This window comes from Podarcis tiliguerta, assembly GCF_965153285.1.
Source record: "Podarcis tiliguerta genome assembly, chromosome: 5".
Classification (NCBI taxonomy): domain Eukaryota; kingdom Metazoa; phylum Chordata; class Lepidosauria; order Squamata; family Lacertidae; genus Podarcis; species Podarcis tiliguerta.
The window spans coordinates 83,659,735-83,675,137 of NC_139538.1; the positions used below are offsets into that span (position 1 = coordinate 83,659,735).

General features: G+C 41.4%; 1 protein-coding gene across 8 annotated transcripts in view; it reads right to left on the minus strand.

The window, feature by feature from the left end:
• Nucleotides 1–15,403, minus strand: part of ZSWIM8 (zinc finger SWIM-type containing 8) — a 58,215-nt gene that overhangs the window by 32,914 nt on the left and 9,898 nt on the right. For all 8 annotated transcript variants that reach the window (XM_083440283.1, XM_083440284.1, XM_083440282.1 and 5 more), the window contains exons 2-7: nt 9,821–9,974; nt 8,799–8,893; nt 7,647–7,819; nt 6,035–6,142; nt 1,486–1,567; nt 995–1,115 (exon numbers count right to left, since the gene is read on the minus strand). In XM_083440283.1, coding sequence (XP_083296409.1) covers nt 995–1,115; nt 1,486–1,567; nt 6,035–6,142; nt 7,647–7,819; nt 8,799–8,893; nt 9,821–9,974 — 733 coding nt within the window. The remainder of the gene's footprint in view (nt 1–994; nt 1,116–1,485; nt 1,568–6,034; nt 6,143–7,646; nt 7,820–8,798; nt 8,894–9,820; nt 9,975–15,403) is intronic.

The following is a 15,403-nucleotide window of genomic DNA, read 5'->3' on the forward strand; positions in this document are numbered from 1 at the left end:
TTAGTGTTGTTTTATAATATGTGGCCTGTTTGTTTTTTTAAGCTGCACATAACTCACCTTGAAACTGCATTGTGAAGGCTGGGCTGTACATGTGTGTGTGTGTATGTATGTATAAATAAATAAATAAATAAATAAATAAATAAATAGAGATATAGGGAGAAGAGACTTGATATACAGCTTGCTATAAGGAGAAGAGTTCTGTCCATTTTCTATGCACTAAACTTCCTTGTATGGAAGAGCGTTCAGACAAACATGCAGCCAGAAATGATGCATCGAATCTTGATGGAAAACAAAGCCGTAACCCGCTTTGACAACTCATTTGAAGGTGCACAATCGCTGCCAGTCAGGTGAAAAATTACCTTTGAAGGAGTTCCTCTCAGTGCTGATCAAATGATGGGCACTGTGAGCAGCCCCTTTGAAAATGCACTATCCGTGGGGAACTCCCATAACACAGCTGGTTCCAGATCCACCTTTACCCTAGAATTACATATGATGTTGGGTATTGGGCAAATGGGTGTGGTTTGGGAGAAATGACCTTGCAGGGCTAATTAGGCTCCGAGACCGGACGTTCCCCACCACTGCACTAGAAACTGGTCTCTGAATAAAGCTGTCATTGTGTTCCATCAATAGCTGATGGTTTGCTGTCCTGACTAGACAAATTCTTGGTTAAACACACAGGGCAAAGCAATACAAATACTGACATTTATAACTTAGAAGCAACCACAAAATATAGATTCAGACCACCTTCAGAGAAATCATAACCAAAAGGTGTGCCCGCACAATTTAAACTAATTTGTTAAAGTATAGCCTATTAGCCATTTATGGCTGTTGGCCAGACGCTTGACAAACCATCTATTTTCACTGCCTGACTCAGTCTGCAAAAATGGGAGGGGGGGTGTCAAGCACCTGACAGGCTATGATAGAAGGCATGAGGTTGTGTTTGGCTTGGTGAACCACCACAAGTTGTGAAGGAAAAAGGAAAAAGAGAATTTACCTAAAGACAACAGGAGATGGACCACAAAATTTGTGAAGGGTTTTCTTTATATTGTCGCTTAATGTAGATTCATCCAAGTACCAGGTGCTTTGATCTGAGGCAGAGGGACCGGCAGTGGGATCTTAAGAAAAAAAGCAGATACATTTTTGCATGTGTTTCTGTAAGTGGTTTATCTTCCCCATTTACCCAGAGTGGCAGGTGAAAGAGTACACCTGAGCTTCATTCCAAAGATATTTATGAAAGCTCAAACAAAACTGTACTCTCATCCCAGTGGTACCACGTGGTGGATTAAAAGAAACCCTAAGAAAAAAATGTTTCATTTCTCACCACTCAAAAGCCAACAGGCCAAGAGAATTCTCTGTTTATTCTTTCGACTGTGCTGCCCTCCCCCTTACCAATCACAGAGCACAATGCACTAGCATTTCAAAAACAAAGGTTGCCTATTTGAAAGCTATTATTTATATTAACGTACTGAATTCTGGTAGAGTTACCTGGGGCTCCACATACAGTATTGATAGCAGTGGACTGAGAAGAGAGCAACTCATCCAGCAAGCGCTGAGCAGTAGGAAGGATCTGTGTGTGAGAAAGACATTTAACACTGACTGTCTCTCCCCTGAGTTAGATCTGTTACAAATTATCAAAAAGTGTGATATCAAATCAAATTTCTCACTAGTACTTCATCTATTTCCAAAACAATGCATACAAACCAGTTCACCAAAACGCTTAAATATATTAATCTGTAGCTAGAGAATTACCGTGATAAACGTATTTTGCATAATTTATGTATTTTATACTTTTACTAATTTTAGAAAATATTTCATGGTATAGTACTTTATTAAATGCATAATGCTGCTTGTTATGTAAGTCAGAAGCAAAGGCTGATAGTTACTGGATGAAATAATTTATATTTCTAAGGTGAAAAGAAGCTTCCTGTTTAGAATGCATAAATATCCATAATTTAAGGATCAGTGCTCAGTTTTCAAAGAAACTTCAACTGGTTCAGAACACAGTTGCTAGACTGAGATGTGGAGCAACTACAATGGATCTTATCTTGGGAATACTCAAATAATTTTATGCACTACAATCTTGTCTTTGGGCACAATTCAAATTTGCAGTTTTAATTGTTAAAGCTTAAACCCATTAGGGCTGGGGTATCTGAAGAACAGCATCATTCCATATGAACTAGTCTGATTTTTGCTCCCTCTAGTGAGGTCCAACTCTGCCCTTATCTTTTGAGGGTCTCTGCAGTAGTGGTGCCTCAACCATGGAATTCCCCTCTCCTTTATGTTCACCGTGCATCAAATATGCTAACTTTTAAGTACGTTTCTGTTTTCCTGGGCATTTAGCAGTGTATGCAGTTTTTAGGCACTCTGATTTCAAACTGGTGTTTATTTGCAGCTAGTTGTTTTTAAAGTAGCCGTATTCAAAGCTCCCCCCCCCCAGCCAGAACGCATCAAAATGCAGTTCCGACACCACAGCTCTGGCTCTCCCTGGAGAGCAAAAAGGACATCCTCTTTGGCAGTGGTGGAGAACCTATAGCCCACATGCCAGAGGGGGCACTCAGAGCCCTCTCTGTGGGCATGTGCGCCATCGCCCTTTCCTACTCCCCACAATCCTATGATTCAATGGCTAGCCCACCGGGCTGCACTTCTAAAGCCAGGCTGCAGGAGGGAGCAAAATGCCGCCAGGCTTACTGGCAGTTCTGCACAGAGGCGCTTTCAGACAGCGGAATGGAACTTTCACGTTTCAGGTGCAGCCCATGGGCGGCAAACCAGCTACTCGCGAATGCACAGCTCTACTTGGCGCATGTGCTGCCCCTAAGCTGTGCTGTGGTGCCTTCTTTCCAGGCTGTGACCGATGGCAGCGGAGCGCTGAACCGCCGTGTGTCTCTGGGGTTCACGCTGGGATTTCCTTTTTGCCTGCTTGGTCAGGCCGGGAAGCAAACTTTTGAGGGGAACTCTCTCCCATCGTCATGGGTAACTGAAAGATCCTCCCTGCTAGGGGACACACAGCAGAGGGCAAAGGAGACTGTTTTGGGGGTTTTTCATAGGATTGTGGGGAGTTGGAAGGGAACCCAAGGGTCATCTAAGTCCAACCCCCCTGCCATGCAGGGATCTCTGCTACAGCATCCATGGCAGATGGCCATTTGGCTTCTGCTTTGAAATCTCCCAAGGAAGAGTTTCTTGAAGGGAAATTATCAAAACGGCCATGTTGTCTGGGATTAATTCCCTTTTTCATGATTTCTCAAACAAGGATATTGCAAACGTTTACCTTTCAATAAAAAATGTATCATTGAATGCTCTGTTATTGTGTTTTTCTTTTAAGACAAAATATGTTAATATATGATTGTTTTTTTCTAAACTAAAACCTCAGTATTCAGGATAAATTGCTGTGTTGGCACTTTGTGATAAATAAGTGGGTTTGCGGTTGCAGTTTGGGCACTCGGTCTCTAAAAGGTTTGCCATCACAGCTCTATGGGCTCTGGAGAGGGTCTTCTCGTGAGCTAGAGGTGCACAGTGGGGCTTTAATGAGGCTCTTCAGCCTCCCAGGCTAACAGCTGTCCCACGGGAAGAAGCCTTCCTGTGCCTCAGCTCTGTAAGCCGCCCTGCCTCTCCTGCACATGCAAGCAGGAGGGACAGGGCAGCTTGCAGAGCAGGTGTGCATGGAAGAAGCTTCTCTGAGCATCTGCTCTGCCCCTTCACAGAGCTGCCCTGTCCCTCCTGCTTGTGCGCCTTTTCTTTCCTGCATCATTTATTTCAGAAAAAAAGCACTAGCAGCATTCCAAATACGCTATGATCCAGCACAATCCTACGTGTATTTACTCATAATATAGGGCCCAATGTTCAATGAAGCTTACTCCTCATGAAAGAGTGCATAGGATTGCAACAGAAATGTTGGTTTAACTTTACAGTATTGTGTTTCTGCCAGCCACATTTGCAGTAACCAAACATTTCAATTCAGAAGCCCTGCTCTGGGTACTTCTCCTTTCAAAAGTGAGCTAAATGGCAGCTGGAGGTAGGGCCTTCTCAATGGAGGTGCCTCAGTTGTACCATACTCTTCATAGGAACATAGCAGCTGCCAGCTTCTTTAACTGTGAGTCAGATGTAATACATTTTTTTTATTCTCCCATGCATTGGCTGGATCATTTATTTTTTGCCATCACACCCTACAGTTTTCATTCTTATTTTTAACATCTTGTTTTATCAGACAGTAGCTATGTCTGGGTTTCTGTTGTTAGCTACCCTGGAAATCTTGCTAAAAGGTAAATACATTTTTTTAAAAAAAACTTTTTGAAAGATAATTGCACACTACACTTGAACCCAGTCCTAGTTAGCACATGCCTTTCATGCTTCTATTTACTCAAAATCTGCATACCACATGTTCTGATATAAACACACTAGCCAAAAGAAGCAGCTTAAAAAAAAAATGGGGGAAAATGCTAGATGCACACAACTAACACAAGAAAAGACAGCAGGATTTTCTGCAAAAATGAGTAATAGCTCAACGTGTACCACACAGAAAAATAAAACCCATTAGGAAGGGCCCTGGGACCAAGACCATAAAACTACTGCAACATACTCTAAACACGGTTGCCTTTTAAAAGCATTCAGAAACTTCAGCTAATGCACAATGCAACAGTCCACTTCCTGACTGATATGTGGTGGAGGGATCATGAGAGCAGTATTCTGAAAACTCCACTAGCTGCCAGTTAAATTCCAAGTTCAATTGGATGTGCTATTATTGACTTCTGTATTAACTCTAGACCTCATCTCTTAAGGTTCACCTCCCCCATATGAGCCTGCCCATTAAAAATCACCTGATCTTCGTATAGCTATTCATGCTATTCCTTCTGGCAGAATTTACAATAAGGCTCTTCCCTACCCACAAAAGGACCCCACAGTTGAAATCCAAATTATGTAATTTGACTAGCTGTTCTTTTTACCACAGCTGTGCTTTACAAGCATCAAAGTGATAGGGAGTGGTAGGGAGTATGAGAGCTTGCCATCACAGCAGACTACTCAGTGCATAAAAACAAATGTCTGAGGAATGGCTATGTCTGCACAGACACCTGTCTATCACTCCACTGAGCTAGGCTGCTTTTGAGAAGGTCCTTGTTCCCAAATGCTGATCATGAGGGCCTACTGCCTTAACATGGGATTGCCTCTTAGCTTTGTATATACTGTCAGCCAGGGGTGACAAGGAAACAATATGGTGCAAGTTGCTCCCTTCCACTAGGCAGATGACATTCAATGTGGGTCAGGCCCCATGAAACAAGGTAGGATGCCCCATCACAAGAGGGCCCAATTCATGTATTATTTTTATCTAGTTAAATTATATCCTGCCCTTCCTCCCAAAGGAGCCCAGGGCTGCAAACACAATTGTGATAAAACAAAATATTCTAAAAACAATTTCAGTACAGATTTATTCAATTCTTCAAGCTTTTTATGAGAGAGTAGTCAAGTCTTGGACTCAGCCTGCTTTGGCATTCATGCAGAGAATCCAGCAGATATTAGGACATGGATGATGGAAAGGGAAAAGCATGAGATGTTTATTCTCCATGCTATTGCATGAAGCATAGCCTTATGGCTGTACTATTTACTTGCTGCTTTAATATGCTTCTGTTTTAAGTTGATAAACCACCAGGAATAGATGAAGGGAAGCATTAAAATGTTTTAAATATACAAGTACATAAATGGTATTTCAATTTATTCATGTCGTTACTTTTATTTAATAAAGTAGTTTGCTCTCATGGCAATGCCCATTCTTGGAAAAGAAGACCAGCTTCTTGAGGAAAGACGTTATCACAATACCATTTATGAACTAGATACAAAGAAAGGAAAAGCAGTATTGTAGTGAAAACAGCTATCTATGAACCCAAATACCACAGGTCAACCTGTACAACAATATCTAAGAAACATGGGCTAGTAAAAGCATTTAGTCTTGTTTTCAAGGCTACTAAACACACAATTTGGGAAGCAGGACTAAATAGAAGTGAATCCATATGTATGATTTGAGTACAATGTGCTTTGGAGATCGTACCTGCTGGGGAAGTTCACTGATGAGGTACTGTGCAAATTTCTGCAGCTGATCTCTCTGCAGTCGAGACAGGGATTCTGAGACAGGTGCTCGCAAGCACACTGCAGATGCCTAAGGTAGAAAAGGCAGAACACGGAGAGCCTTGCTTTTAACAAAATCTTACTGCTAAACATCACCTCCCCACCCCAAATTAAATAAAGCTGCAAATAGAAGACGTTTCAGAAACAATCTATCAAGTTTATCAGAACAAAGTGCAGTATTTCAGAAGGATATCGCTTAGAATAAGAGCAATACGTATTGCAGATTCTGTTCAAAATATATACATTTGCTTTATTAGGGAACTAGGCAACAATTAGAACTTCCAATGACCAAACAGCAACCTTTGTTTACTCCACCTTACATGGTTATATTCATTTCATTACAACTTATAGCCTATTCCTTTATCATACAGGCTCTCTAAACCACTCTGGAAAATTTAGTTCTGCATCAAAATACATTCATCATAAAGAGCCTATTTCATGCATACATTTCCTTCTAAATTTAACATCTCAATTCTCCCACCCTGTCTACAATAAGCATCAGCAGCAGCACTAACCAATTTCTGACATGCAGGGGACTCCAGACTTCTTGCAACTAATCCTTCAAGGGGGACAGAAAACTCACTGATTATTCTCAAGCTTCATTATGTTGACTACCATCAGAATATGCTTGGAGGCGGACATTGGCAGTGCTTTTGTAGGGGGTTCATATACAATATTACCTCTCAGATTAAACTAAGTAAAATTATGGTTTGTCTATTGTCTACTTCATAAACTATGGGTAAGCAAACCATACCTAATCATTGTTTCCTTTCAACCATCAACATTTAAATCCCGCATTTGATTCTAAGCATGTCAACAACTCATCAGGGGGGAGAGATTATGCTGAACTGTAGGACTAGATCCTCAATTTGTACAATGTACAGTATCTTGACCACATGTTGATAAATGTGCTTAAATATTTCTCTTTCCAATGGGGGGGGAATTGCTTCACTGAAAGAATCGGAATACATTTCATTCATTTATATTTGCAGAGTGCAAAACATACTGCTGGCATTGTACAAAAGCAGAATTGATTTGGTGGTGGTGGTGTTTTTAAGTACATCCATTTGATTTCTGCTTACAGAATTTTGATACATAGATTCAATTTTCCATTGCAGCAATTCAACACTATTAATGCATAGGGTTGCATTCAATGCTGTGTGAACTAGCATAACCACCTTCCTTACTACTGTCTATTGTAGACCATTGGACACATCAAAGTCCATTTGCATATTCTGGTAATCAATTTTGAAGCATCCAGCCATTTAGGCAAACATGTAGCACTGATCCTTTCAGCTTGTACAGCCAGTTGTTTCTTACAATATATATGTTAAACACTACTTAGTACAGATTAGTGAATATGGGCTAATGTCCTCACTTCAAGTATGTTCCACTCAATGCAGCTTCACAGATGTTAATATAAAGGACTGAAAAGACTTGCAGTTACTGAACACTTTAATTTTATGGCTATCAATAAATATTCCCCGTACTTGGTTATCTATGCAATAGAACAATAGTCACAATTCAAGGCCTACATTGTGTATCCGGAAAAGGCAGAGGGCTACAACATGGGCACACCATTTGGCCCCAGCTCCACAAGTGCAGCTGCATGAGGTGATCCTGCATCTGTCAAACATCACTGCCACATTGTATGCTCCTTTTGGTGGTACCATCTGGGGAGGTACCACTGTGGCACTCAGATGGAAACCTGTTGGGAAAACAGGCCAAAGGTTATTGTCTGACACCGAAGCATGGTGATATAGCATTCAGCATAAAAAAAATATATTACATACATAGTTAAAATAATTGGTCTGTTAGTGTTGAACTACACCTTTCCTTCTTCTTGCTCCAATCAAAATCTAAAATGTCTTATTTTGGCAGCCGTAATTTATTTCAAAGATCAATCGTCGCTTCAATTTAATGAGAATAGGCTTTCAACATAGGAATGTTCAGTAGCAAAGATTTGTGCCTGGACTACATAACCCCCATTAAACAGAGTTTAGATTCTTTTCTATTAACCATTAAATTGCACTTTAAAATTGTAAACACATTCATTCTCTCAATAGGCCTGCTGCATTAACCAAGGCTAAGGCTTCCTAATAAACTCAGAGTCAACATTTGAACCTTTTGTCTTGCAGTGGATTACGCTGTCCAACCCATACCTAAAATTCCCAAGAAGCAAACATTAAGCCTCTTATTGCATGTCTTATAACTGTGGCATAAAGTTAATCATGAAGGTGGGGGAAAGTATACCATAACTAAAGGAACACAACCAGATGTTGCTGGTGAGCACATACCATAAATGTTCCAGTCATACTGCTCTCTGTTTTTGGGATTACTACATAGCAAGCAAAAAAGTCTATAAATTCTAGAACTAATTTAGTAGTCCTAGCAAAAATCACCAGCTGAATCCTGCAGTGTTTCCAGGACTCCATCAAACTGAAACTGGGTCTGCTGAGCCACTTTTTTATATCTTTGTGGATCAGATCTGGATAAAGGAATCTTTATCTGGGTCCGTCCCCCCAATCAGGCTTTCTGGATGAGAGCTCAATGGTACAGGCTGAGGCAGGACCTAACCATGTCACCCCAACTCAGAAACCCTTCTCTCCCAAACCTTCAAGGTAGGATTTGTATCTGGGATAAGATTTCAGTTCTTCTCAGTAACAATATAAGGTAGATGTAAATACCTATCTGCAGTGGATCTTTAACAGCCCTCATTCGGAAAAGTTGCTCGCCTCTCTGGAACTCATCTGCACTGCCATTTGCCAAGCAGGAGTACAGCCTAGGAAAACAAATCATTCTGTTGTTAAAATGTACAGTGGTGCCTCGCAAGACGAAAAGAATCCGTTCCGCGAGTCTCTTCGTCTAGCGGTTTTTTCATCTTGCGAAGCAACCCTATTAGCGGATTAGCGCTATTAGCGGTTTAGCGGCTATTAGCGGCTATTAAAGGCTTAAGGGATTAGCGGATTAGCTGCTAAAAGGCTATTAGCAGCTTAGTGCCTTAGAAAAAGGGGGTGGAGAGCGGAAAAAAACGCAAGACATTTTCGTCTTGCGAAGCAAGCCCATAGAGAAATTCGTCCTGCAAAGCGCATTGAAAAACGGAAAACCCTTTCGTCTAGCGGGTTTTCCGTCTTGCAAGGCATTCGTCTTGCGGGGCACCACTGTACTTCAGATGAGACAAAGAGCACTGCATTCTGGATCACTGGTCTTCATATTGTAGGGAATGGCCCAGGACCATTTCCATTATGCAGCTGGGAACAATCTAATGGGCAGGATCCAACAAAGTAGTGCAAAGATTTCTGTTTGCCCAGTCGAAGTTCTCCTCCTTCTCCTCTCCCTGTGTGCACCGCATGCCCTCCCCAAATCTGCCCCAGATGGAACCCCCAGGACAGATTTTGTGGACATGTGGAAAAAAGAGAGGGAAGCCAGAAGTCCTTTCACTAACATCCACAGTGTGGACGCAACACAATATCATTTTTTTATTAGCATACAACCTGATGACGTGATCGTGAAAACATAAAAGCTTACTCCCTCTTTGTAACATTTTTAATTGATTCTAATCAATAGATATTACTCTCATACGTTTATAGATTTTACCCTGATGGGCCAATATGGCTACTTGAAATTCCCTATTTCACTGATGGTGCATCGAAGATAAAGTTAACTTTAAACAGAAAAGAAACACGAAGAGAATTCTGAATGGCATTACCTGATGTCCTCTTCATTTTCTGGAAAGCTCCAAAAGGCAATACGAAGCTGCAGTTGTTCGGGCACAGGTGGGTAGACTTTCTCAACCACTTCAAATGGAATGTGAAATGCCACCTGTTTTGCTGACAACTCCACCAGCGGGATCACCAGCCCATCTAATACAACAAAGAATATCAGGTGAGGTTAGTTGAAACATGCAAAAAATGATCTCATCACAAGTTTTGTTAGGCACAAAGCAAAAATTTCCTGTTTAAAATATACATATTTAGAGGGCATATCTAGCTTCAGTATGGCAAGATACTGCCCGCAGGGCTGACAACTAGTTGGCACTGAAGGCCACCACCAAGTAAAGTTTCTTCCAGCACCACAACTAGGGAAGTACATTGCCTCACTTCACTCACCCATTCCAGAACTAGGCACCCGTCTTCTGTCAGGAGTCAATGCAAAAATAGCATTCTCCCTCAAAGAACACAAGGTATTGAAAACTATTCAAAACAAGATACCAACAGAGCCAAATAAACTGGCAAAGACACAACAAGCAGAAACGCTGAAGGTGAGGACACCACTATGTTCCAATAAGGGTCCAGAGTTCAAACCTGCACTTCACTGAACAATGAGAGTGGGAGAGGGGTGTGTGTGAGAAAGAGATAAGGGTTTAACTTGCTTTCTCTCTCACTAGTCCATTCCTGCCTCTACTCACTTGCAGCAGGATCCAGAGGACAGTGTGCTAACTCCTCTACCCTTCAATGCAGCAACTGCTAACATTCACAAGGCCATGTCCCGCCACCCAATTCCTGCATGCAGAGTTGTTGGTTAAGCTCTTTTCTTGCAAGTGTTGTGTACGAGCCACGGCACTTCTAACTCTCTGAGAGCCTTTTCCATGTATTTATAAGAAATTATCTCTCTGGGAGGAGATAAGCATTCAGAAATGTTATTCCCTCCCACCCACCCCTGGATTTCTAGCACTTCTTCAGCTAAATATTATACCAACTCAAAAGGAAAGTGGCAAGCCACACCAGATCACAGACAATCATTTGATATGCCAAGGAGCAGGTGAGAGTTGAAATACTCTTCTTCATTAATCAGCTCTAAATGGCCTAAGGGGGATCACCAAAGTGACCCCACAGATGTGCATCAAGACCTTCCCTGGCACCCCAAGAGGATCCTGGGGCTTCCTCCCTCCTGACAAAAAAATCTAGTGGTGCCAACAGAAGGCTTCTGTCAAGCCCAATAGTGGCATGGGGGGGGGGGGAGGTAGGCATTAGGTCACAACTGGGACAGGACCAGCCAACCATTCCCTCGCTGTGACCCCTCCCCCTCCAAGGTCTCTGCACCACAATTAGGCTTGGGGAAAGTCATCTGGCTATAATGTAATTCTTTCAAACATAACTGCAATGGAGGAGGAACACTTTCACTTTAAACCTTTCCTCCCCAGTAATGACCAGCCCCCACTGCTGCAATTAGACTTCCAAATACCTTACATTAGCTCCCATAAACGAGTTTTTAAAACCTGTTTTCAGTAGGGGCGATGATCTTCCTGGAGACTGCAGTTGGAGAGGGAGAATTCACTCCTTCCTCCCTATCTGCAGTCTTCAGAAAGATCAACCCCACCCACCCAAAAAATACCTGGTAGAAGTTGTTAAGCATTGTATCATTTGCAAGTTTTTTTAAAAAATGTCTTCATTCCCTTTTCAAGTAAAAGACCTAGAAGATCACCTCAATCCCAAATACTCAACTGATTGCTGTACTCTGCAGGAGAGGACATCCTGCAGATTGTACAGAACGGATTGCCTGATAGGATGCAATGTCAGAACTGGGACTTTTTAGTGTTACAGGACCTGCCCTTTGGAATTCCCTCCACTGCATATCAGACAGGCACCTTCATTATTGTACTTTCAGCGCCTGCTAAAGAATTTCACGTTATCAGATTCAACACCCCACCATGTAAACTTAAAAGTAGGTCACAATGACCCAGTTTTTAAGCATAAAACAGCCATTAACATTTATTTTATTTATTACATTTCTATACCACCCTTCATCTGAGGATCACAGGGCTCTTTACAATTAATATAACAATTATAACTTTGGCACAAGTATATCAGTGCAAGAATTCTGAGTTGTGAATTACGAGTAACAGCAAAAGAGAGGGGGAGAGACCTTGCAACGAACCCACACATTATCTGAGACCTTAAATTCTAGTCTGAGACTGATGTATCATCATGCAATGAATGCCGTCTTTCCTTTCTTTGGCACATAACCTAAGTGTCAAATCTTGAAAACTAAAAATTCTGCTGTTGACACTTCTGGATTTTGTGGCAAGGAATTATGGGGTGATTTATTTGTTTTTCTTCAAAATGCCAACTTGAGTCAGGATTTTCCTAGCTAATCCTATGTCTAGTGGAACACAGGTGATGTTATATTCTATTCAGAACCCTTTAAATGTGTTGTTACACCAGACAGTAGCTTAGAAACGAAGTTTCAAGCTGCTTGCTCACCTTCATATTCCAAAATGTATCTTCATCATAAACTAATCGTACTTTGGAATCACAACACAGGTAGAATGTTATGCCATACTTTGTAGCTTTAGAGCCAGGGCTTTTTTGGCCGTGGCCCCGATCTGGTGGAACGCTCTGTCACAAGAGACTAGGGCCCTCCAGGACTTGATATCTTTCTGCAGGGCCTGCAAGACGGAGCTGTTCTGCCAGGCCTTTGGCCAAGGCACAGTCTGACCCCCTCCTTCTGTAATCCTCATAGAACTCTAACCCGATGGTTGACTTAATTCGATTCTGAATTGATTCTAGAATGTATTTTAATTAATTGACTGTGCGATTTTATGTACATTCTGCTGTTTTTATCTGTTGTTAGCCGTTCTGAGCCCGGCTTTGGCCGGGGAGGGCGGGATACAAATTAAATAAAAATTATTACTATTATTATTGTTGTTGTTATTTAGATAGCATATTCCGTCCTCTGAATAGCATTGTGATGGATTGGGGAAGGGGGAGCTTGCCTTACCAGCAAACACATTTTTTGTATAATGACCCCCACCTCTCCCCCCAAAGAATTAGGATAGGTTACCGCCAGGGAAAATGAAGAAATTCCTGCCACACATCCAAGTCTGTCTAAAGGTGTTTGTGAGTCCTATTTCTCAAGATCCACCCCCCCCCCCATTCCAGTTCTAGGAAAAAACTAAGAGGGAAGCTTTGGATTACTTTCCGAAAGCTAAAATTCCCGCAAAACATTGTGAAATCTCTTCAGAACAAACAACAACAACACCTAAAGCTTAGCTGTACTATCTTAGTACCTGCATGAAAGGTTTTAATAAGAAATTCCAGAAAATTGCCTTTTTAAACAATGAATGCAAATGTTAACATATAACGAATTTTATTGGTGTATAACAGGAAAGGAATAAAGAAGGAAAAGAGAAGACAACAACCACACACCCAGAGTTGCAAATAAAACCAAATCAAGTCAATCTAACCTAGCTAGTTATTTGTTGCTTGCTTGAACAGGCTTGGTTTTGACAGCCTGTGAATTCTCTGTCTTCCTGGGAAATCTTATCAGGAATCCAAAAGCAGAAGGAAAAGCCTTACATATTTAAAGGTGTCTGAGACCAGTACCACCTGGCCTCCATTTCTAAGATGGGTTGTCATTTGGCTCAATCATGTATTAGAAATTCCATTTCTAGTATCACCAGTCTCATTAGCCAATCAAAAAATGGAGGCAACTTCCACCTTCCTAATGACTCTGCTTGCAGTACAAAAGGCTTGTTAGGAATGTAAGAGCCTCTTGGATCGGGAAAATGCTGAATCTAGTCCAGCGTCCTGTTCTCACAGTGGCCAACCATGTGCCTATGGTCAAGCCTCAAGGAGGTCCTGAGCACAAGAGCACTCTCCCCTCCTGATGTTTCTAGCAACTTGTATTATAGATTAAGAGTTGCCATTAAGTCTGGCCACCTGTTCAAGGGGAGAGGCCTGATTGCTTACCAACTGCTACAGGTGCAATCGGAGTCTCAGCTGAATTAGTAACTTTCACACAATATGATAACTACCGAAAAAACATTTTGCCGAGTCACAAGGAAGGTTCTAACTGGAAGCTATCTAATTAGATAACATTAATTAGTATCAATGAATGTATGACACTATTGTGGATTGCCAAAGTTTCAAAGTTGAAATTAATGTTCTTAGTTTCCTATCCCAATAAAGTGTGAGAGAATACATATATAATGATCTGTAAATAGGAGGTAAAATAAATCAAATATATATATTGTAATAACATCTCAGACTGAAACTATTTAGATTTGTTTACTAAATACAAAATGCACATGCTAACTATGCTCTATTTAAGGCACTGAACGTTTTTTAAGGAAGGTTTCCAACTCAAGGTTTTCTGAAAAACCAACATCACGGCAGGCAACACTCACTATACTTTAAAAATAATGCTCATATTAGTGGAACCATCATTAGAAATTGATATAATAAAATCAAACTTTCAGACTTTTATAGAAACTGCTTTGCTGCTTCTAGAACTTTTTATTTAACGTGGCATTTATTTAACGTTAAGGTAAAGGTAAAGGTACCCCTGCCCGTACGGGCCAGTCTAGCCAGACTCTAGGGTTGTGCGCTCATCTCACTCTATAGGCCAGGAGCCAGCGCTGTCCACAGACACTTCCGGGTCACGTGGCCAGCGTGACAAGCTGCATCTGGCAAGCCAGCGCAGCACACGGAACGCCGTTTACCTTCCCGCCAGTAAGCGGTCCCTATTTATCTACTTGCACCCAGGGGTGCTTTCGAACTGCTAGGTTGGCAGGCGCTGGGACCGAACGACGGGAGCTCACCCCGCCGCGGGGATTCGAACCGCCGACCATGCAATCGGCAAGTCCTAGGCGCTGAGGTTTTACCCACAGCGCTACCCGCGTCCCCTGTTATTTAACTTTACTCTTCAGCAAAAATACAAATTGCCCAAGCACGTTTTTATACCCAGGAACAGTCCTTTTTCAACATGTGAGCAAATATGCCATTCTATCCCTTGATTCTAGTTAGTAAGTCATAATAAGGCATTTCAGAGAAGTACACATAGTAAGTTTAGCATGAGAAACTATACTCATTCACGGTTTCAGTGCATCTTTCAAAATGGTGCAATGATGTAACATGGGCTGGGATACAGCAGCAGTATCACAGATTGGAAGGGCATTGCTACAATCTCATGGACATAAAATAGATCCATTTCCTTTTATTTATTTAGCAAGTTTTTACACCACTTAATATAAAAAAACAAAGTGGTTTACATAAAACGGTATAAACTATCACAATAATAAAAATACACTTTAAAATAATAGCCATAATAAAAATTATCTATCTACAGGCACATAATAAAAACTGCATGTTTGGATAGCTTGTCTAATAAAATGGGGTGGGGGTGGAGGCATCCAACAGATGTGCTGGGACTGCACCCCAAAAAAACTAATTGCAATTTTTGCTTGGGGAGAACACAAGAAGATACAGTTTCTGTATCTTGCATCTACCGTTTTCAATCTCAAGTTACCTACCTGTCAATAAACTCTCACCGCTCCACCAAATAAGCTCCT